At 40.6% G+C, this 25,597-nt stretch overlaps 1 protein-coding gene across 1 annotated transcript; it reads left to right on the forward strand.

Annotated features, from left to right (window-relative positions):
• Window positions 1–751: 751 nt before the first annotated feature.
• Window positions 752–11,113, forward strand: LOC139448715 (uncharacterized). Its single transcript, XM_071230261.1, has 3 exons — window positions 752–810; window positions 4,002–4,068; window positions 9,965–11,113. Exons 1-3 carry the CDS (start codon window positions 752–754, stop codon window positions 11,111–11,113), a joined length of 1,275 nt encoding a protein of 424 aa, XP_071086362.1.
• The last annotated feature ends 14,484 nt before the right edge of the window (window positions 11,114–25,597 follow it).

A 25,597-nucleotide genomic window follows, 5' to 3' on the forward strand; every position in this document is an offset into this window, starting at 1 on the left:
CAGCTGAATTATGGGACCATAAGAAAATGTCAACGGGACCTGAACAACATCTGTTACGATGACGTCAGAAGATCAAAATGGGGTAGGGGGTCAAACGACAAAGTCACAATGTCAATAACGGGTATGACCACCCTGTGCGTGAATCACAGCAGTGCATCAGCGACGCATCGAGTCCACCAAATGCGCATGGAAGGCCTGGGGAATGGCCTGCCATATCCTCCTCAAATCCTGTTCCAAGTCACGGACGTTATCTGGAGGATGTGGAAGACGACGCAGGCGGCGCTCCATCTCATCCCACACATGCACTATGTGGGGAGAGTTCTGGAGAATTTGCAGGCCATGGCAGTACATTGTTATGGTGAAGGAAATCCATTGCGACCCTAGCCGTGTGAGGACGAGCGTTGTCCTGTTGAAATGTCAATCCCGGGACATGACGTTGCAGGAAAGGAATGACCACAGGCCTCAGAATCTGATCTCTGTAGCCAACACTGATGAGATTGCCCTGAACAACCACCAAAGGGGTTCGATGTCGTGCTGTTATCCCACCCCAAATCATCACAGAGCCACCTCCAAAACGATTCCTCTCCACAATACAGTTGCGTGCATAACGTTCTCCCAAACGCCGGTAGACACGTTGGCGCCCGTCACTGTGGGAAATGTTGAACCTCGATTCATCTGTAAAGACAACATTTCTCCACCATATTCGAGGTTGGCGAACATGATTTCGACACCATCTTAGACGGTTGACGCGATGACGGAGTGTCAGGATGGGAAGTATGGCAGGGCGTCGTGGTCGAATCCCGTACTGACGTAAACGATTCCTGACAGTGCTGGGGTGGATATGGCGCAGTCCAGGAATTGTCACGCACACACAAACACACTCACACGCAAACGCACACGCACACGCACACGCACACGCACACGCACACACATCGCATTCTTCTTTCCCCACCATTATGTCTACGTCAGCCATCATGGATCCATGCGCATGCTTTCATACATAATCCATCCTCCCACCATTCCCCAACATCCATCGAACGATAACTATATCCACACTCATGTATCGGTATTCGTGCTTACATACATTCACCCTCCTACCATTCCCCTATATCCATCGCACTATAACTATGACTATAACCGCCTTTGTGCATCCGCACTTATGTTAACATTGCATTGTATGCATCGAATTACACGTTTAAAATATCGTAAATATTTTACAATATGTACATATTAAATATCAGCAAACAGAGATTATCATAACGCAATAGATTTCATCCGTCAAAACATCACAGAAAGAAAGGCAGCCTGGAATTTTCCAATGGCATCAGAATGCACTAAGAAGTTCAACTGGTCAGGAGGTGAAAGTTGCGGAAGATTACGATAAACTTACAGATTTCCATTTCGAATATCTAAAGTGTGAATAAAGATCACAGCTTGCTATGACGTGTACTGCATTCCTGCAGATTTAGCAATGTCATCAGCTATAAAATTTATGTTTAAATGCTCAAGTAGACAAAGACCCAAATGTTTATAGGCATGACCATATTATATTCTAAGCAAATATTTCCACATTTAAAAACAAAGCTAGATTGAGTCTTTGAAGGGCATTAAGAAGTGATACACACAAGGAAAAAAATATGAATGTCAACGTCTTTATTATGAGGAACACAACGTTTCGGAGTATATGCTCACACCTTCGGGTGAATAAATGCTATGAGGCAGAGAACATATATATGTACCTGTAAGAACAACAAAAGTAAAAAGATAGCAAGGAAGGAAATGTAAGAAGGGAAGCCATCAGATAATAAGCGCTGATTACCCCGGCCTCCCGTTTGCCCATTGCCCATTACCAATCATTTTTGGCTTTAATTTGTCCAACAACGTCTATTATCTCAACCCTAAAAATTACGAGAATATGTAGTTTTCTGAGAATGGGTTAGCTCGCTGACTTGTGTGCTGGCGATTAGGAGCCTCACTCACAGTGTGTGCTCAAATCCTGGACGGGAGTCAACCCAAAAAAGTACGAGAATCTGTACTTTACTAAGAAAGTGTTATCCCAATTATGACATTTGTCGTCAATAAAGCACAATAAATATATTCGGCTTTTGATGGGTTATAATATCACAGACATGTACGGATATTGATGACGACTTGGAGGAGCTTCGTAACGCACGTCTTCTCAATTCAGGGATTGGTAAATCAAAATTCATCTTCGGCGGGATGGTAGTTCGAGTTGGATAAGCATGTTAACTATGGTCTTCTTAAGGTAAAGAATGCCGCGCATGAATGTATTAACGAGATTCCCAGGTACATGGGGCCTTTTCGTCACCAGGAACACGCACAGTGGAGACTTAAATGGGGATAGGGTGTACACAATGTCATCAAACCAGACAACGTTGGTCTTTGACTAATTGTGGCGTAAAGCACACTTATTCATTTACTTGTATCGGAAATTTAATGTTGAAGTGACTTTATTGGGTAATCAAAAAAGAGACAGCGACCTATAATAGCCAAATTTCATACGATTTCACTTGTCAACCATCTTGGATGCAAGGCGAAAACATTTCAGCGTGTTTGAATGCCCCCTGCAGAGTTGGACGAACATTCTGCGGTAGCGCGGAGTTGACCAGAGGCTATCAGCAGTCAGTATTTCCTGCATATATAGCATATGAACTTTTATTCTCCAAATGAGGATCCACGATGTTCGAAGTGTGTAATCAAACCTCACATTAGTTTTTGACTGACTGTGGCGTCAAAACAAACTCATCATTTTAATTGAACTGAATGTTCATCTTGATTGTTATGGATAGTTACGGAGCCGTGATCCACTGTACAAGGTGTCATTACATAATAATAGGATTACCAGAAAAACGGGGTGTAACACCCAAGCCAATAAGCATCGCTCAGCAACACCAGAGTAAGTAAGTACAAGATTGAAAACTGCCCAATTATTATGTATGACAGGCTTGTCGGGTATTGCTACATGTATATGTGAAAACAAAGTTATTAAAATGAAGAGCAAAACTGACGAAAGTTACCAATGAACGTCTATAAGAGATATATCGTCACTGCAAAAATAATGAGTGTTTGTCTTTAGTATTAACATTCAAATACGTTATATCTGTATTAGCGATATTGTCTATGTTCCACCGGTGAGTAAGCCTTACCCTTACTATCTCGTAGTATAAATATTGAAAGAAATTTGTATTTCTGAAGACATCACGATACAGTTTGGATCGGTTTGGGTGGCAGCCATAGACTAGGTTCATCTCGGAATCCCCCATATCACCGGGGCTCCTCTTCAATTTAAGTAGAGTTACTTGTTTCTTTCAAAACTATACAGGTTTAGAGAATAAGCATTAGTCTGAATAGGCATCAACAGTTTGGAATTGTACGATTCCAAACTTTCACGAGACTGACTGAATCATTGTCAAATAGTGGTGACATGAAATCTCGGAAACAATACGCGAAATCGCGCATGCACAGAACGGAAAATTTGGACAAGGCATTAAGTAATCCGCATGCGCAGAACGATTGATTTCAATACTTCCGCTAAGCGCTTCGAGTGCAGCGACAAACGCGGGCCTGTAATCTAACACGCGAGAACTGACCAATGAAATCTGAGAAGTAGAAATACCGGTTGACGCTGTTGCTTGATTGACAATGTCAATCAAGAAAAGGAGGAGCTTAATGATATCGTTCTCTCACAGTAAATTCCGATGTCAAATAACGACGTTATTTGAACGGAAAAACGATGGTTTGAAAACGTCCAAATAACGTCGTTTTTCCGTCCAATGACCATATACGGAAAAAAACGACGTTTTTGTGTTTGCAGTGAAATCTCGACTACTCAAAAAAAATTAAATACGTAAATTAACAATATAAAAGGTTTGTTGTGGGTATGTTTTTATTCAAAAATGCTTGACTACTCAAGGAATATATATTTGTTCAATCGTCCTTATTTATGGTGTCCAATGTTTACAACGATCTCATATTTTCAGTATTGTCAAGGAAAAACCTATCAGCATCAAACGAAAGACGTTTATGTGTTCAAATATATTTCGGACGGTGAGTGCTTCAGAATCGTTTTATTTATTCTTATTTGTTTGTGTCTATTGGTAACCCATATTTGATGAAGAGATCAAATTATTTGAACTATAATCGGTTTCTCACATTGATAATTGGTTGTCATGGCGTCAGTGTAATATATGTTCTAAAACTCATATAATATCAGCCTTCGGTCAATTCAGGGGGATAGAGAATTTGAACCCTGAAGATTTTTCATTTTATGGACAGGACCCCACTTTTTACATCAGTGTCCAATTGCTGTCGTGTCAATGAAGTTTGTTGGTTCTGTTGGTTTGTCCCAATCAACAATATTTATGTAAGTGGATTGATGATGTACTGGGAGTAGATGGGCTAACTGAAGTTAATAGGAAGGGTCCATGTGTGCGTTAGAGATACTACAAAGATACTACCATATTGTATTTAGTATGCATATGGACATATCAAAGTAAAGTGGAAGGATTTTCAAAACATATTATATTCATCACTTAGCGAGGGTTGGCAGCCCAGATTTCTTCCACATACAGAAACTTGACTCCGTGGAAGTCCTTCATTGACGAATATACAGTGTATTGTGTTCAATGGTGTTTTTGTGTGTCATGGCTTGAATCACATAATGAATAATACAAAGAGAATTAGTTACATATACGTAACAAGTAGCAGCACAGTCAATGAAAGTATGTGATACCCGACTTATATTTGTTCCATCAGACAGAAATCTAGAACATGTGTATAGACAACACTAACTACAGCACTAACTACAGGACACAGTACAATACATACAGCACTAACTACACTATAGGCATCACACACGGCAGTATACACCACAGTATACACTACATCACACACTACAGCACACAGTACAATACATACAGCACTACCTACAGCATAAGCATCAGACACTACAGTATACACTACAGCACACACTACAGGACACAGTACAATACATACAGCACTACCTACAGCATAGGCATCACGCACTACAGTATATACACTACAGCACACACTACAGGACACAGTACAATACATACAGCACTAACTACAGCATAGGCATCACACACGGCAGTATACACCACAGTATACACTACATCACACACTACAGCACACAGTACAATACATACAGCACTACCTACAGCATAAGCATCAGACACTACAGTATACACTACAGCACACACTACAGGACACAGTACAATACATACAGCACTACCTACAGCATAGGCATCACGCACTACAGTATATACACTACAGCACACACTACAGGACACAGTACAATACATACAGCACTACCTACAGCATAGGCATCACGCACTACAGTATATACACTACAGCACACACTACAGGACACAGTACAATACATACAGCACTAACTACAGCATAGGCATCAGACACTACAGTATACACGACAGCACACACTACATGATACAGTACAATACATACAACACTAACTACACTATAGGCATCACACACGGCAGTATACACCACAGTATACACTACAGCACACACTACAGCACACAGTACAATACATACAACACTAACTACAGCATGGGCATCAGACACTACAGTATACACTACAGCACTACCTACAGGACAGAGTACAGCACACAGTACAATACATACAGCACTAACTACAGCATAGGCATCAGACACTACAGTATACCCTACAGCACACACTACAGGACACAGTACAATACATACAGCACTTCTACAGCATAGGCATCAGACACTACAGTATACACTACAGCACACACTACAGGACAGAGTAAAATACATACAGCACTAACTACAGCATAGGCATCAGACACTACAGCACACACTACAGCACTAACTACAGGACACAGTACAATACATACAGCACTAACTACAGCATGGGCATCAGACACTACAGTATACCCTACAGCACACACTACAGGACACAGAACAATACATACAGCACTTCTACAGCATAGGCATCAGACACTACAGTATACACTACAGCACTACCTACAGGACACAGTACAGCACACAGTACAATACATACAGCACTAACTACAGCATAGGCATCAGACACTACAGTATACCCTACAGCACACACTACAGGACACAGTACAATACATACAGCACTACCTACAGCATAGGCATCAGACACTACAGTATACACTACAGCACACACTACAGGACAGAGTAAAATACATACAGCACTAACTACAGCATAGACATCAGACACTACAGTATACACTACAGCACACACTACAGGACACAGTACAACACATACAGCACTTCTACAGCATAGGCATCAGACACTACAGTATACACTACAGCACACACTACATGATACAGTACAATACATATAGCACTTCTACAGCATAGGCATCATACACTACAGCACACACTACAGGACAGAGTAAAATACATACAGCACTAACTACAGCATAGGCATCAGACACTACAGTATACACTACAGCACTACCTACAGGACACAGTACAGCACACAGTACAATACATACAGCACTAACTACAGCATAGGCATCAGACACTACAGTATACCCTACAGCACACACTACAGGACACAGTACAATACATACAGCACTACCTACAGCATAGGCATCAGACACTACAGTATACACTACAGCACACACTACAGGACAGAGTAAAATACATACAGCACTAACTACAGCATAGACATCAGACACTACAGTATACACTACAGCACACACTACAGGACACAGTACAACACATACAGCACTTCTACAGCATAGGCATCAGACACTACAGTATACACTACAGCACACACTACATGATACAGTACAATACATATAGCACTTACTACAGCATAGGCATCAGACACTACATCATACACTACAGCACACACTACAGGACACAGTACAATACATACAGCACTTACTACAGCATAGGCATCATACACTACAGTATACCCTACAGCACACACTACAGGACACAGTACAATACATACAGCACTAACTACAGCATAGGCATCAGACACTACAGTATACACTACAGCACACACTACAGGACAGAGTAAAATACATACAGCACTAACTACAGCATGGGCATCAGACACTACAGCACACACTACAGCACTAACTACAGGACACAGTACAATACATACAGCACTAACTACAGCATGGGCATCAGACACTACAGTATACACTACAGCACTACCTACAGGACACAGTACAGCACACAGTACAATACATACAGCACTAACTACAGCATAGGCATCAGACACTACAGTATACCCTACAGCACACACTACAGGACACAGTACAATACATACAGCACTTCTGCAGCATAGGCATCAGACACTACAGTATACACTACAGCACACACTACAGGACAGAGTAAAATACATACAGCACTAACTACAGCATAGGCATCAGACACTACAGTATACACTACAGCACACACTACAGGACACAGTACAACACATACAGCACTTCTACAGCATAGGCATCAGACACTACAGTATACACTACAGCACACACTACATGATACAGTACAATACATATAGCACTTACTACAGCATAGGCATCAGACACTACATCATACACTACAGCACACACTACAGGACACAGTACAATACATACAACACTTACTACAGCATAGGCATCATACACTACAGTATATACACTACAGCACACACTACAGGACACAGTACAATACATACAGCACTAACTACAGCATAGGCATCAGACACTACAGTATATACACTACAGCACACACTACAGGACACAGTACAATACATACAGCACTTACTACAGCATAGGCATCAGACACTACATCATACACTACAGCACACACTACAGGACACAGTACAATACATACAGCACTAACTACAGCATGGGCATCAGACACTACGGTATACACTACAGCACACACTACAGGACACAGTACAACACATACAGCACTTCTACAGCATAGGCATCAGACACTACAGTATACACTACAGCACACACTACATGATACAGTACAATACATACAACACTAACTACACTATAGGCATCACACACGGCAGTATACACCACAGTATACACTACAGCACACACTACAGGACACAGTACAATACATACAACACTAACTACAGCATAGGCATCAGACACTACAGTATACACTACAGCACACACTACAGGACACAGTACAATGCATATAGCACTCACTACAGCATAGGCATCAGACACTAAATCATACACTACAGCACACACTACAGGACAGAGTACAATACATACAGCACTACCTACAGCATAGGCATCACGCACTACAGTATATACACTACATCATACACTACAGTATACACTACAGCACACACTACAGGACACAGTACAATACATACAGCACTAACTACAGCATGGGCATCAGACACTACAGTATACACTACAGCACTACCTACAGGACACAGTACAGGACACAGTACAATGCATATAGCACTTACTACAGCATAGGCATCAGACACTACATCATACACTATAGCACACACTACAGGACACAGTACAATACATACAGCACTTACTACAGCATAGGCATCATGCACTACATCATACACTACAGAACTAACTACAGCACTAACTACAGGACACAGTACAACACATACATCATACACTACAGCACAAACTACAGCATACACTACAGCTCTAACTACAGGACACATTTCAACACATACATCATACACTACAGCACTAACTACAGGACACAGTACAACACATACAGCATACACTACAGGACACAGTACAACACATACCGCACTATCTACAACATTGGCATCATACACTACAGAACTAACAACAGCACTAACTACATGACACATTTCAATACATACATGATACACTACGGCACAAACTACAGCATACACTGCAGCCCACACTACAACACTTGCAGAAGACACTACAACACTTGCAGCAGACACTACAGCATACGTGCAGCATACTCTACAGCACATATTACAGCAAATACTACAGCACACACTACATTAAAGCAAAGATTTTGTGTTATACTGCCACGCCTTATGCATTCGCTACATTCTGATCAGGTATGGTCTTCGTGGGCATATAGAGAATCTCACTATGCGAGCATTGCCACTTTTATCAATGAATGTTGATATATTTTATATCAAAAGGCACGAGGGTGAGATTTTATTCATCATCCAACATTATTCTTCCAACTTTTTAAGTTTGATGACATTATTAAGCAGTATTTTAAGTGTTAAAAGTAACCTTAAGTAGCAGAGCCATTAGTGATGACATTTGATTGTGACGTCATGGTAACCAATGACGTCACAATGGTCTGCAAAGCATTGTGGGGAGGGGGCGGCACTGGTGGCCCAGTCGTCAAAGGCGCCGCGATTCGCTGTGCAGAGTTGCGTCCCTTGGGCACGCCAGAAACCTATGATTGTGGGTTTGAATCCCGGTTCGCCCCGATTATGTTTCTACGTTTGTCAGCACCTTATCTGTGCTCGTGGGTTTCACCGAAGTGGTAAACGTCTGAGACCTGCATCACTTCGGGCTTTTCTCCCACATTAAGCTGACACGCCGTGATATAACTTGAATACTGTTAAAAGCGGCGTTAAAACAATCTCACTCACTCACTCACTCACTCACTCACTGCAAAGCATTGTGATGCAATTTCATTGCAGCGATATATTCGATGTAGACATCGCTTGATCTCACCCAAGCGGTATCTCCTGTGGGAGCCAGTTTTGGATGATAAATAGTAACATCATACTGCATTTGACAGAATATTTATTGTCGGTGAGCACTATGGAATACACCGACCCATTTATCTTTTATCCATCCTGATTCTAGCGCTGTAGAAATCTATAGTTATTACTACCATGAACATTCTTACACATATTGTCTGTATATTATTAACTATATATCCTAGTAATTTCATTTTGTTCATTTTGTTACAGACATTATGTCGTCACTGGATGGTTTTCACATTAATGGCTGGTGTTGCGCTTTGTGCATACATTCATGTTATGCTATCGAGGACTGAAGGAATATCCAAGCAAACAGTAGCCAGAAGCAGATCTAACACTCCTTATCAGCGATTTTCAAATAAAAAACAAGAAGAAAGGGGGACAATCGAAGACAAATATGTGATTTATACATGTAATATAAGTCGCTGTGGGGGGTATGCTGACAGACAAAAGGGGATGGTAACAGCATATGTCTTGTCTGAAATGCTTGGACGCAAGTTTGGTATTAGTATGATAAGGCCGTGTGACTTCTCTGAGTTTATAGTTCCAAGGGACGTTAATTGGACTATAGATATAAACGTATTTGAAAGCAGGAGAAAGGACTTGTTCGTTGATTATGAATTAAGTACGGGCGTTTTATTCGAAAGAACCGATTTGGAAGCAATGTTTCAGAAAGATGTATTGATGTACACGGGAAACATTGATTATGTCTATTCTCTTATGAAAAACCCTTTGTTTAAAAGAGTACTTTGGGCCAAGAAGTTAAGCCACCTGGATATATACAAATACGCACTGGAAAAACTGTTTAAACTTTCTCCAAAGTCTCAAAATGCACTAAATGGCATACTTGGTAGCATTGGCCCAAATTACCACAAACTGGTGTGTGCGCACATACGTATGGGTAAAAGTCTGACAAATCCAAGAGATAGCATATTGGCGAACCGTCCCAATCGAACAGCTCTGGTCAGGTTCTTCAAAAAGAGGTTAAACCTGGATAATGATAAGTTATTCATAGCAACGGATTCCGATGATGTCAGGGAACTATTTCGTAAATCTTTCCCTGACTCCTATCTAGAGGTAAAAGGAGATTTTCTTCATATTGATAAACCACCGGTGAAATACGAGTGTTCTTCAATGGAGAAGGTGATTCTGGATCAGTATATTCTGTCCATGTGCGACACTCTGGTCATGTCCATCAGTGGCTTTAGCCGGCTTGCTGCCATAATGAGAGGGACAGATCACGAGTTGTATTTGGCTCAAGGATATAATATATCACTCAGCCACAGAATAATTCCGACCCCTCCTAAGTGTTTTCCTTACTTATCCAATACACAGCCTTGTAATTCCATTACAGGTTAACCTTCCTGCCAACCTTATTGCTGTCAACTTCTTTTCACTACTGTGGAGCTTATGAACTGAATGCATAGTTGAGTTGCAAGGTCATATGACCCAAACACTTCGACACAGTGACTTGTGGTTTGTCTGGACACAGCTAAAGTTGGTCAGTCTAGTCACGGTCCAGTGACTGCACCGCTTCCCTCGCTCTTAAGTGTTCGTCTTCCGTCACCATTCGGCAATGTCTAGACTAACATTTAGTCTCTGAAAGCTTATATTACACAATATCCTTCTTGACTCTAAAAATGATAAGAAAATCCCTGTGCTGATTTCAGAACTAGCTTGATCTGGCTAGACTTGCTTTTGTAAGCGTTTCTAGATTACTATTTTTTCATAAAATAGATATATTCCACAGTCATGGTGCAGGACTAGGCAATGTCCGGCGGTCGTCGTTGTCCAGTGTCTTTATGTACATTATTAGTGAATCTGTGACCCGTGAATTATATTTTCTTGCTGCATACTCATTGATTTTATATAAGTTATATCATATATGTTTGCTACCTTATGGGTACTTTTACCTACTATGGGTATTGAAAATGTTGTTGTAACTTTGTAACGTTGATTTTCACGCATTAGCGGGATTATCTAGTACTTGTAGATATTTCTCCTGTATGTATGGTCATTTCTTCCACCTCAAAAAGTGTACATATCTAGTTGTAAATCGTTAGTAGTACCGTTGAATAGCCTATGTTCAGCCCTTTATTTTAGTACAGTAAACTACGGTTATAACGAACACGCTTATAACGAACTGACGGACGTGGCAGATGAGATATAGGGCTGATAGGAGCAGGACGCATCGCGAGATGCTCCTACTCATAGCTTGCGTGTTTTCGGAGCCCTACGTGGGCTATACTTCCATGTGCATACTTCCATACCAGGGAAGTTAGGGCTATACTTCCATGTGCATACTTCCATAACACGGAAGTTCAATTTGTACATAATGTGTTTATTGTAAATATCTTGTGGGTTTATTAAAAGGGTTGATTGTCCGTTTTCAGTTATAGTTTTCATTTGAGGGGTTTCTTCTCCTCAGGCAGTTTTAATCTAGTGCTGACGTACTTTGGTTGTATTGAGCTAAACGTATACCTAAGGCTTTCATACTCTAGTTGTTCTAGTTATCTGTGGATAACCAACCTTCCCAGCGATTGCCTAGTTTAGGCCTAGGCCCTAATATTCACTATTGGGAGTCAAGGTATTCTTTCGGCCAAGTACCTTATTAATGATTGTGAGTCTACATACACTTTAAGTCAAATAACTTGTAGTTTTGGTGGGTTTAGAATGTCCTTGCCCAGTCAAAGTGACTGAGTCTTTAGTCAATAAGACCAGTTTCATATTCAGGGGTTATCGTCTATTCTATTGTCCAAGAGACTTGTTTTAGGGATAGGTCCTCTGTGTTTATTTTCCGCTATTTAACCCACCCGATGTTATTCACTCATTAGAGTGTTGAAATAACTCTCAGGTGATAATTTCTCGCAGCCGACTTATTTGTCTGTCTTTGCACCTTGTAATATTATCTTGTCAAAGTGTTGATTTAGCTACTCTCTTTTATTACTGTTATACAGTTGCTTGGGGTCGGTGGGGTTTCCTAGAGGTTCGCTAGTCATGCCAATAGAAAAATACATTATATTCATATCAAAAGGTCAGTTACTAACAGTTCAATTGTAAAACCTAGGTCTTACAATCCATATGTAATACCCCAAAGCAGGTTAAAAAACGTCAATTGAAAAACTTATGCCTTCCAATTCAAAATGTAAAATATTTGAGTATGTCTCACTTGAAAGAAGTAGTGGCGGTCGGGTAGCCTAGTGGTTAAGGCGTTCGCTCATCGCGCCCCGGGTTCGATTCCCCACATGGGTACAATGTGTGAAGCCCATTTCTGGTGTCCCCCGCAGTGATATTCTGGAATATTGCTAAAGGCGGCGTAAAACCATGCTCGCTCACTCACTATACAGTTGCTTACCTAATCAGCTTGGGTATTTGCTCTGATTTAATTAATAAGTGATCATTGTCATTGTACATTGGGTTTTTCATTCCTTATATTGTCGTCTATTGATACCATTAGCTGATAGTAATAAAACTTATGTACCTATTACCACGTTTACAATTATTACTTTAATATTGTTTGATGGCACCCTGGTCGCTGGAGCGCAGCTCCGTGACAGTGGAAAACTGTTATCCAACAGTTACATGTTTTCCCACGTTTTTCCACGTGGACATTACAGGGTGTGTCAGCGTCATGCTACTATGTTTGGTTGGTTGATTTGTTGTTTAACGCCGCATTCAGTAATATTCCAGCTATATGATGGCGGTCTGTAAATAATCGAGTCTGGACCAGACAATCCAGTGATTAATATCATGATCATCAATCCACGCAATTGGGATCGATGAAATGCATCAACCAAGTCAGCGAGTCTGACCACCCGATCCCGTTAGTCGCCTTTTATGACAAGCATAGTTGCCTTTCACGGCAAGCATGGGTTGCTGAAGACCTAAAACCCGGCTCATCACGGGTTTATGCTACTATGTAGTTATCGTGGGAATGAAATACTACCAGGCTCTGATCGTGTAACTGTGTATCACAAAGACGAAGAAGTGCGTTATGTGGCACGTGGTGATCATATACCACCAGGATTCAAGTGTGTCACTGTCTGTATGAAAGACGGCTGTGTCAAATATCTCAGAGCAGGAAGCAGCGTACCAATGGCTTTCGAAATTGTTTCTGTTTATGAGAAACATCGGGATATACTGTTGACAAAGAGAAGGGATACTAGTCATATGCCATCTGGAGTACAATGTGTCCACGTCTGTGTCAGATCGGACGCTGCACCATACAGCAGGGAAGGTTACATTACAACATCAACTGATATGCGTGTAACAGCTGAACAAGTACTGCACACAGAATGTCTATTGTAAGTAGGACACACACAGCGAGGACTGAATACATGTACTTGAATATAACGCTTGAACACTCCTATTATGATAATCTTGATACATTTTGGTAATTATTTTTTTATGATTGTGTCATAATATCTACCATATATTTACATAAACATTTCTTTCTGATGAAATAGTTTGGGTAAATGTGCAGTTGTATTAACAACAGTTTTCAAAAGAGAGTGACATGAAAGACTGTCTGTTGTATACTGATGCGTAAATAACACTAACTCTCTCCTTTGACATACATGTCGACTTCCACATAGAAACAATAAGTTAACCCAGAAATCTACACGTACAGGCAAGGAAGAAATAGTATACAATTAACAAGTGTAATTAAAAATAACTAGGTTTACAAATTACTGCACAGCAATTACAATGGCAGTACACAATAGACTGGCAGTGGTCATAATATTCACCTACCAGCAACAGTGGTCAAGCTTTAAAAATAGGCCCTGGCTGGATATCCGGGATGAAAACAATGCTCTTCACACAGCCGCTGGTCTTGATGTAATGTGAGATGAGAGAGGCACGCTCCAGTTATATAGTCTGAATACCTTCTGGAAGGTTCTATATCATGCTGGTTTGTTCTGTAGCCGTTCTAGAAATTTCAAGGTTTCATTTGACCCCAAATTATCTAAATAGAGTAACACCCACTCCACTGCTTACATTGGACAGCAATACATTCCTGACTACTAATTATTGTTAAAACACAATGTTATGAACGGAAACAATGTAATACAACATTTCTTTCACAATACATTACACTGCCATATAACACGTGTTAATTGTAGAAGCCTGAGGCTAGTAAACATATGTATTTCTGGTATAGTTGTCAAATGTAGGCTGAAAAAAGACATTGATCTTAATTACAAATTGATCTTATATTAATATAAAAAATCGAAATTGATAATATATAAAATGAAAATATATTGAATTGCACATCAAAAGCTCTTAATGGATTCCTAAGATTTACTTGTTTTATGAAACTACAATTCTATAAAATATCTATGTTAAAGGATCATAAATATGGTGATGAAAGTTCTTTATATTTCTAGTTTATATGACATCAAATATAAGTTGTAATAGATTTTCGTTGGGTTTCTCATGCTTTTTAGGAACCTCCTATCGTTGTTGTAGCTAACCTTGTTTAATATTTCGAGTCTGTTTTTGTCTCTTTATTATATAGCAAAAAAATCATATAAAACCGATGACAAAGTATTGACCTCATATACAGTCCACAATTGTATGAGATATGTTGTTCAATTAGGGTATCTACATGAGGCAGTCACATTTAATCTGTTCCCGTTTGTTCACATATTTCGAGGCCTTCACGATGCAAAACATTAGCATTCCCTCACCAATCTGACTCTCATAAGATTGCTGGTATCCTGAGAGAGAAAGTGACCGTTAATATTAAACGTTAAAGTAGGCTTTGTGTTTATTTTACCTGAATCTTGCCTGTAATTGAAATTGGCTATTGGTTGGATAAGTCATCATCAGCAATGGTGTTACGTGGTTGTTAGGTTCCAATCTGGGCTTTCCTTCAGAATTCGAACACCTGACTATCAACACATATGCTATGCATCGGTCTGGATATTGTTATGAAATGGCATCTGGAAACCTATATCAAACATCAAAAGAAAGGCCAATTTCTGGTCAAGTATATTTCCCAAGGCGAGTGGTTCACATAGTATTGGGAACTTTACTGCGTCAGCAAAGAGAAGTGCGGGTTGTGGATTCGGCACTGATACTGATTACTCCTCATCCATTAGTAACAGTAACGGTTATACTACCACAGTCAAAAGAATCATTATATTATCTACTAGAATGTTTTTCTTGCATAGGTGATGTCAAATGGAATTTAATGTCTCATTCAAGAGTATTGCACTTATATTGCGACGTGTATGTGTTTGTGGCTGCTTGTACTGCTAGTCCGGACTAATACACTAAGCGGCAAAATAAAATATAGGTTGTCATTTTGTCATTTTCCTAAAAACAGCGATAATTAGTGGAAAGTGGGTATTGGGAATATGACTGCCCAGGAACAGGTACCAAAAACACCTCAACCGAACGCGCCACCTTTGACGGTGCTCGTGCGGTGACAAACAATTGGTGAAACAGGTTTCCCGCCTATGGCATAAACTGCACATGCATGTGAGCTGTATAAATGCGTTCGTCTGCAGGGTATAACCACACTTGATGAAAGCACACAAAATAAATGCCACGACTGTCACAGGAGCAGAGAGAGAGAGTCATCGGTATGGCCGAAATTGGGGCAACACAGGTCCAAATTGCCAGAAGGTTTGGTTGTACACCATTGACAGTAGCCAGGCTGATTCAACGGTACAGGCAGGAAACAGGACAGGCCCAGAACCGGACGACCCCGAGTGACAACACCACTGGAAGGCGGTCAGATACGGTTCATTCACCTGCGAAACAGATTCGTAACGCCGAGTGACAGGCATGGAAACACAAAATACCATCATTTAACGTCTTTCGGTATGACGCGGCCGGGGATCGAACCAGGACCTTCCGCTCTCGGGGTAGACGCTTTTTGACTGGACCACAGAGGCGGTTCTCGCAAAGGTAACAGTACATATTCAAATCAATAACGAAATGAGTTGACACACTTACTCAAAACAATCACTTTAATTGGAATGTCAGTAACATGTGGGAAACTGGAATTCAAACCCAGAATCATCGGATACTTGCAAGTTTAAGGGAGTCAACTCTGCAAAGTGAATTATGGCAACGTAGACGACTCGACAATCCTTCCCACCCTTTCCTCATTCTCCACCTGTCCTTGTTCTACACCAACTCCTCATTCGGCACCCTCTCCTCTTTCGCCACCCTCTTTTCATTCCCACCCTCTCCTCATTCTCCACATTTTCCACGTTCTCCCCATTCTCGACCCTCTGATCACCAATTCTCCACCCTCTCCTCATTCTCACCTCTCCTCGTTCTCCACCCTCTCATCATTCTCCACCCTTTCCTCATTCTCCACCCTCTCCCATTCCCACCCTCTCCTCATTCTCCACCCTCGCCTCATTCTCCATCTTCTTCTCATTCTCCATCCTCTCTCAATTCTCCACCTTGTCCTCATTCTCCACCTTCTCCTAATTCTCCTCCCTCTCCTCATTCTCCACCTTCTCCTCATTCTCCACCCTTTCTTCATTCTCCACCCTCGCCTCATTCTCGACCTCTCCTCATTCTCCACCCTCTCATCATTCTCCACCCTCTCCTCATTCTCCACCCTCGCCTCATTCTCCATCTTCTTCTCATTCTCCATCCTCTCTTTATTCTCCACCTTCTCATTCTCCTCCCTCTCTTCATTCTCCACCTTCTCCTCATTCTCAACACTCTCCTCATTCTCCACCCTCTCCCCATTCCCACCCTCTTCTCATTCTCCACCCTCGCCTCATTCTCCATCTTCTTCTCATTATCCACCTTCTCTTCATTCTCCACCTTCTCCTCATTCTCCTCCCTCTCCTCATTCTCCTCCCTCTCCTCATTCTCCACCCTCTCCTCATTCTCCCCCCTCGCCTCATTCTCAACACTCTCCTCATTCTCCACCCCCTCTCCATTCCAACCCTCTCCCCATTCTCAACCCTCTCCTCATTCTCAACCCTCTCCTCAGTCTAGGAAACAAAAATATGCACATGTCGTTGTTGTGGTTAAACCGTAAATCACAGCGACGATACGCCTTATATATAAATAAAAGTGATAAAACCATTTCCAAATCCTCAGAAACGTCATTCGTACGATTCAGAATGTTCGCGAAAAGGTGAGCGTATCCTGTACCGCGGGTTGCAGCGATCACAAACACATGCAAAGGAAAGTCAAATTTTCACCTGATGAAACAAGTCCAAATAGGGAATTTCTTAGAACTCAATACTCCTGCACATGATTTCATGCTAACTTATCTTGACTTTCCTCTAAAAATAAACTAGCCAATGTGGTACACGCCTTAGACATACATGCGTTCGTTATATACGTTTGACATAATCACGCTAACGTAGTCCACGGGAGGTAACTCTTGTTACCATACCCCAACAGTGAGTTCATACTCGCTGATGGGTGTCTGTCATTGTATAACTTACCGAATATAGGTCACCCGATAACCCATATTTGCGGTATGAGATGATTACACGCATACATGTATATGGATAACCATACTCCGTAGTGTATGTGATATATAGTGAATAGTGAGTGACGCGGTAGACGTTAGACTCTTCGAGCCACCGCCAGCTGAATATTTGCTGTACACCACCACACCACAGACCACGCCTCTGACATGTGATATGATGACTTGTTTTTATTGCCTGAAAAGTCATAGCACATGCTCATACCTTGAGGTGCTGACTGTGACTACCACACACATTAAGTGTTAAGACATCTATATGTCTGCACATGCACTCTCTGAGAATCGCCTTTCCCTATAGTCAACACTTTAAAACCAAATGATAATGCGCGTGTGAGTGAGTGAGTGAGTTGGGTTTAACGCCGCTTTTAACATTATTCCAGTTATATCACGGCGAGTCAGCTTGATGCGGGAGGAAAACCCGAAGTGATGCAGGTCTCAGACGTTTACCACTTCGGTGAAACCCACGAGCACGGGTATGGTGCTGACAAACCTAGAAACATAATAAGGGCAAACCGGGATTCGAACCCAAAATCATAGGTTTCTGGCGTGCCCAAGGGACGCAACTCTGCACAGCGAATCGCGGCGCCTTAGACGACTGTGCCACCCGTGCCCCCCGGCTGCCAGAGAAAAAGGTTCCAGGGAGGATACAAACGAAATCAACAGGTTGATCTGTAGTTTGCAAAAAACATGATTTGGTTGCATGATTTCGGTTGAACATAGTAACATTCTTCTGAACATGTTTGAAATTTGAACCGGAAGTAAACACAGATAAGAATGCGGCCCAGCCTCAAGTGACAATGAGACTGACAACACCAAGGACTTGTCTATAAAGTGTTGCAATGTGATGGGGTTTAACAATAAGCTCAGTACTGATAGCTTTGAGTTTTTTGCATTGATCGCATAGTTTGGTCTTCTCGTATCTGAAACAACTGCACTATGGAAAGCATGGAGATTATGTTCCCCGCGTACAGTGTATTACGAACTACAGAGTTTAACTATCAAGGGGGCGTGTCTGTTTGTATCCATACTTCCCTATACGGGGGGTGGTCGGGTAGCCTAGTGGTTAAAGCGTTCGTTCACTACTTGTGCTACTTGTGATGGTCAAATTAATAACTTTGGATTACTTAAAGTTCTGTCGTTTTTAATGGGTTTTTTTTAATAAACATCGATAGATTTACATTAACGATATATATACATTGAATACAATGAAATTATTGCTATCGGGCTTTAAAACCCTACACAGTAGCAGTACCCTGCAGTAGTTTGGTGCCATAAAGATTACTTACAGCTAGGTACCGAAGTTGGTCAGGCGAAAAAGGTATATCATAAATACATTTACTTACAACGGAATGTTATAATAATGTATTCTAAGTTTCCTTTACGTCACAACAAATTTCAGTTTTGTTTCCTTACCAAACCTGTAAGATAAATATTTAACACATCAGCAAATCTGGTGGCTATTCAGGTCGAGTGAGTGAGTGAGTTGGGTTTTAACAGTATTCCAGTTATATTGCGGCGTAGTACCTGAACGTGAATATCAGGAAAAATACAACATTTCAACCAACAGCTTATCGATCGTACTTTCACGCATCACTATCACAAATGTGACATGCATCATGCACGAGGTGAGGGCACGGGCTGGCCAGTCGTCTAAGGCGGTGCGATTCCCTGTGCAGAGTTGCGTCCCTTCGGCACGCCAGAAACCTATGATTGTGGGTTCGAATCCCGGTTCGCCCCGATTATGTTTCTAGGTTTGTCAGCACCATACCCGTGCTCGTGGGTTTCACCGAAGTGGTAAATATCGGAGACCTGCATCACTACGGGCTTTCCTCCCACATTAAGCTGACATAACTGGAATACTGTTAAAAGCGGCGTTAAACCCAACTCACTCACTCACTCACTCACTCACTCACTCATGCACGAGGTCTGAACGTCCGGGACTCTATCTTTATGTTGTTGCAGTAAGAGGCATACACTTTTCGATTATGTTGCTTGTCTTTGTAACAATAGCTCGACAAGGGTAAGACCTTGTAGTGACCTCTCTTAAAAAATGCAAAGTACAACAATGTGCTTGTCTCCGTTTCTGTTGATACCAAACTGAAGGACAAAGGTTTGTAATCTATCTTGTCTCCTCTGTCATCTTCACTCAAAGCTCATGTGTGCACCGCCTGATATAGTTCGTACTAGTTCGCTATAAAAGTCACGTTACCCCGATTTAAAAGTTCATGTTTACTGTTGAATAAAATACGTTTACAAAAATGGGCATATTGTCTACCCATTACGAACAAACGACAAGGAAGACGAAATATTATTGCCCTCAAACAATGAGTACGGTATGTTTGTTTGTTTTGTTTGCTTTTGTTGTTTTGTCGTTTTAGGACAACATAGATTAGTTGCAAGGTATTTGTCACAATACGTGATGACCATAGCTATGGTTACATCAATGAAATTAATGTCCAACCTTAAACCATGTGAAATACTGGACTAGATAGCAGCTTTGTGAAATTTGGGGATACTACATTCAGACAAGAAGTAGGCATTCCCAGGGAGACCAACTGTACTCCCCTCCATGATCTTGACCGGTCATTCCGGGGGTAGAATAGGTCTTCAGCAACCCATGCTTGCCGTATAAGGCGGCTATGCTTTTCGTAAGAGGCGACTAACGGAACTGGGTGGTCAGACTCACTGACTTGGTTGATGCATGTCATCCCAATTGCCTGGATCGATGCTTATGATGTCAATCACTGGAATGTCTGGTCCAGACTCGATTATTTACCATATGTTTCCGTGTATTTCTTCAGGTGAACACTTTCCACGTCTTTGCATGCGTTTGTGACGGGTGCCATCAGTAGCGCAGGATACGCTAACCTTTTCGAGAACAACTAGTCATCATATGATAGTGATTCATAACTACATAATCTTAGTATAGTCGGAATCGTGGACAATTGTCACTGCTTTTAGTATAGATTTCTTATGATTGTTGAAAAGGTTTTGACATTTTTATTTTATGAATATGGAAAAACAAAATTCGCTTTTATTTACAATTTACAATTTTGATTTACATAGATACATTGTTCGTTTTTGTAAGGTTATACCATATTAAGCATAATTTGTTTTGTATAAATGACACTAAATTGATAATGCTCTGGGTTTTGTTTTTTAAAAATAATGCTTTTGAAGATTGGTAGATTGTAACGATGGTTGAAGCCGCGTAATCTAATTGTCCCACTGAGAATGAATGTGTGAAGTATTATGACTACCAATGTTTTATAGCAATCGATATATATAATCATGTGCTTGATTTTGATACAACCGGCTATTATTGCGACTAATGGGATGGTGTGAATCCCATGGTACCAGGTATGGTGACCTATCGTATGTTCTTGGCTACCTATAGCTCTAGTCTTAGTGTAAATATCTTTTTTTAATCTTATCATGCTGGTTATAAATATCAAGCCTTCGTCGACACCTTTTTTCCATAAAATATAAGTATGTATAACCATTTCTAGAAGTGCAATACGGCGGTCTGTAAACACATTTAAGTATACATGGTATTCACGTCATGTCAATTAGTTCAATGACTTTCAAAGCCATTATTTCACGTGCTGGTAGTTTTCATCAAAGTGGTAAAGTTCTAAGACCTGCCTCTCTTTGGGCTTACCTCCCACATCAAGTTGACGCGCCGTGATATAACTGGAATATTGTTCAAAGTGGCTTACAATCAAACTAACTCTCATTTCAAAGCTATGTCATATTTATTTTGATTTAAAAATTCCTCCTGGCAGATCCACTTAAGTCGCTGTGTACATGATTACTAATTATGAAAATATCTCTGATAAATTAGTTAATGTCTGCCGTATCCTACAATCATGGAAAATCTCTGTCTAAGTGTCAGATTCAGATAAAGGAAAAAAAGGTAGTAACGACGTATATGCTTCCAGTGTCATTATCAGTTTGTATTAGTCATAGATCCCCGTTATCAAACGTCCGAATAGTACACTGGGACTGATACAAGAAGACTATTTCGGGGGTGCTCTATGGCGGCTTGGGGTCATAGTCAAAGTCAAAGTCAAAATTAGTTTATTTGTGTGTAGGCCTTTGGCCCACAAGAGTGAGTGAGTGAGTGAGTGAGTATGGTTTTACGCCGCTTTTAGCAATATTCCAGCAATATCACGGCGGGGGACACCAGAAATGGGCTTCACACATTGTTCCCATGTCGGGAATCGAACCCGGGTCTTCGGCGTCACGAGCCAACGCTTTAACCACTAGGCTACCGCCCCTTGGCCCACAAGAAATGCAGTGCCAATAATACAATGTGAAGCACATTACATAGATTTTACGACTTAATGTCTTTGTTTATACGCATAATACACATAATATTGCAGACGTTCATCCTGAGTTGTACACAATAATTGTTTGAATTTATATATCGTTGGAAACTTCCAATACAATTCTGGCAAATAAACTTTACACAGCTCAGTATAATGTTTACAGATCAATACGAAATGATATTACAAACAGGACACACACGTAAACATGATTCAATAGATTGCCATCTACCCTCGTTCTGCCGTAAAGGTAAAACGTTACATCTTAATTTAATAAAAACACTGCTTACATGTTTGCCATTGTAGATACTCAAATATCTTTCAGGTTCAAACAGTGTTTTATATTCTTTATACATCATATATCAGGTACTACTGTTGAGTGTTGACATCCAGTTTTGACGAAATTCATACAATCATACAAAACCCAAACCATGAGAAAAAAAAATGTTACGAACAGATGCTACCCAAGTATTACGACAAATGTTGTCGAAATACATCAACATGTTATATACTTTTCTTGGAATACGCCCTTCGTGCATTCGGGTTAATTTTAACCAATACTTTATAATGCGGGCCTGCGCATTGACATAAAGCTGGGAGCGGTCGGGTAGCCTAGTGGTTAAAGCGTTCACTCGACACGCCAAAGACCGGGGTTCGATTCCCGACATGGGTACAATGTGTGAAGCCCATTTCTGGTGTCCCCCGCCGTGATATTGCTGGAATATTGCTAAAAGCAGCGTAAAACCATACTCACTCACTCACTCACTCACTCACTCACATAAACCGGGTCGCGACAACATTCACCATAGACAATGGGATTTGGCGTTTTTTTTCCCACCTTTGAAAAACTTTTACATGCCAAGAGATGAACTCTTTATTTGATCATACCGCTGGTAACCCCATACTTCTGACCCATATAAAAGTATTGGTAACACCTGTGTATCAAATATTTTAAAATATACTTTTGGATCAATCATTCCTATTCTATTCAAATTTATGTTTATTTCCATCAAAGCCCTTTTTCCACGATTTGCTAGATCAGCAATACACTTTGTCATCTTGAAAGTTGAGGAAAATATGTCTTTGTATGTCCATTTCTCCTTGGCAGATTTTTGTATGTTAACAGTTAATCCCCATGTATCTGTAAACCCGCAATAGATTCTGAGACAAGGATGACGTCATCTGCAAATAACAGTAACAAAATTTCATACATATCTGGAAATAATTGTATGCCATGTTTACCGTTTTCATTTATAGTTTTTGAAAGTTCCCCTATAAATAATAGCAAAGGGCTAAGTATGCAACCTTGGCGTACACCATTTGGACAGTCATAGAAATCGGTACATGCGGAAGTTTGTCGAACACAAGATTTAACAGAAGAGTAAATGGCTTTTTTCCACCCAGGCAATTACATTGCAAACAGTACCATAGTTTATTTCTACATAGTCGAATGTTTTCTTAAAATCTATAAATACAACATATAGTTTTTGCCTTTTTTAATCAAACACTTTTCTGTAATAGAGTGTAAAGTAAAAATATGATCGATGGTGGAATACCCAGATCGGAAACCTGCCTGCGACTCTGGTATTTTGTCCTCTAGTTCTGCCCTATTGGAAAGTCTGTTATTGAGAACACCCGTACATATCTTACTTATAACACTTAATAGTGAAATTCCCCTGTAGTTGTCTGGAATCTTCGTATCTCCCTTCTTATGTAGCGGTACTATAATAGACTGGATCCAAACTGAAGGAAATATACCAGAGTTCTAGATCTTATTAAAGAGGCAAATACAAAATCGCATAAAACTGTCTGATTTCAATTTCAATCAAAATCTCATTTATACCCGCAGATTTGCCATTTTGTATATGATAAAGAGCCTTTTCTATTTCTTCCTCTGTAATAGGCGATTCTAGGATAATATAATCAATTTCATCTAAAGGCGGGTCTTCAATATTAATCTGATTGTCCTTGAGGTTTGTACTGTCGGACTGAAACATTTCACTGAAATATGTAAACAACATATTCTGACTGATAGTGTTAAAATGACGGGGTACTGTTTCCCTCGTGTTGTGACCCGTGAAGATCCGGGGTAGAATAGGTCTTCAGCTACCCATGCTTGCCGTAAAAGGCGACTTTCAGGTGGTCATACTCGCTGACGGGTTGGAGCATGTCATCGATCCAAATTGTATGGATTGATGCTCATGATATCAATCACTAGATTGTCTGGTCCAGACTCGATTATTTTCAGACCGCCCTCATATAGCTGTAATATTGCTGAGTGCGTTGTAAAACAACATACCCACCAACCAACCCTCGTTTTGTAAAGTCTGTACATTGTGTTCCATGTTTGCTTTCATGGTTTATCTTGATAACTGCTGCCCCTGCACGACATGTGAAGAGTTATCTGTAATACCAGACAGATAAACGAGAACACGCGATACTTGGCTCATAACTTGCAATACGTTATCACGAAATGTCAATCAAAAAACTCTACTTGACGTTATAAAAATCAGCCTCGTGATTAAACCAGAGCAGGTATTCGTGTAACTTTGATTGTCACAATCGACCACATTTAAGGTCAATCGTCAACTGACTTGACAAACACATACCCGAATTGATATCTGGACAAAACAAAATACTTTGATACATTGCATAGCGATATAGTTCAGAGGTTCAGATCAATTTGTCCAAAATGAAAGCCAATGTCATCTGAAGTTTACTGAGAAAACACATTGTGAAATCTAGGACTTTTTCATTGATAACATCTGTGTATAACTTGGGAGTAAGGCATTTAGGTTAGAAGTACATATTCAGATTTATGCATAATTGTGAGTGAGTTGGGTTTAACACTGCTTTTAACAGCATTCCAGTTATATCACGGCGTCTCAGCTTAATGTGGGAGGAAAGCCCGAAGTGATGCAGGTCTTAGACGTTTACCACTTCGGTGAAACCCACGAGCCCGGGTATGGTGCTGACAAACCTAGAAACATAATCGGGGCGAACCGGGATTCGAACCAACAATCATAGGTTTCTGGCGTG

Source organism: Haliotis cracherodii, unplaced genomic scaffold (assembly GCF_022045235.1).
Source record: "Haliotis cracherodii isolate W230 unplaced genomic scaffold, xgHalCrac1.p SCAF_7, whole genome shotgun sequence".
Lineage (NCBI taxonomy): Eukaryota > Metazoa > Mollusca > Gastropoda > Lepetellida > Haliotidae > Haliotis > Haliotis cracherodii.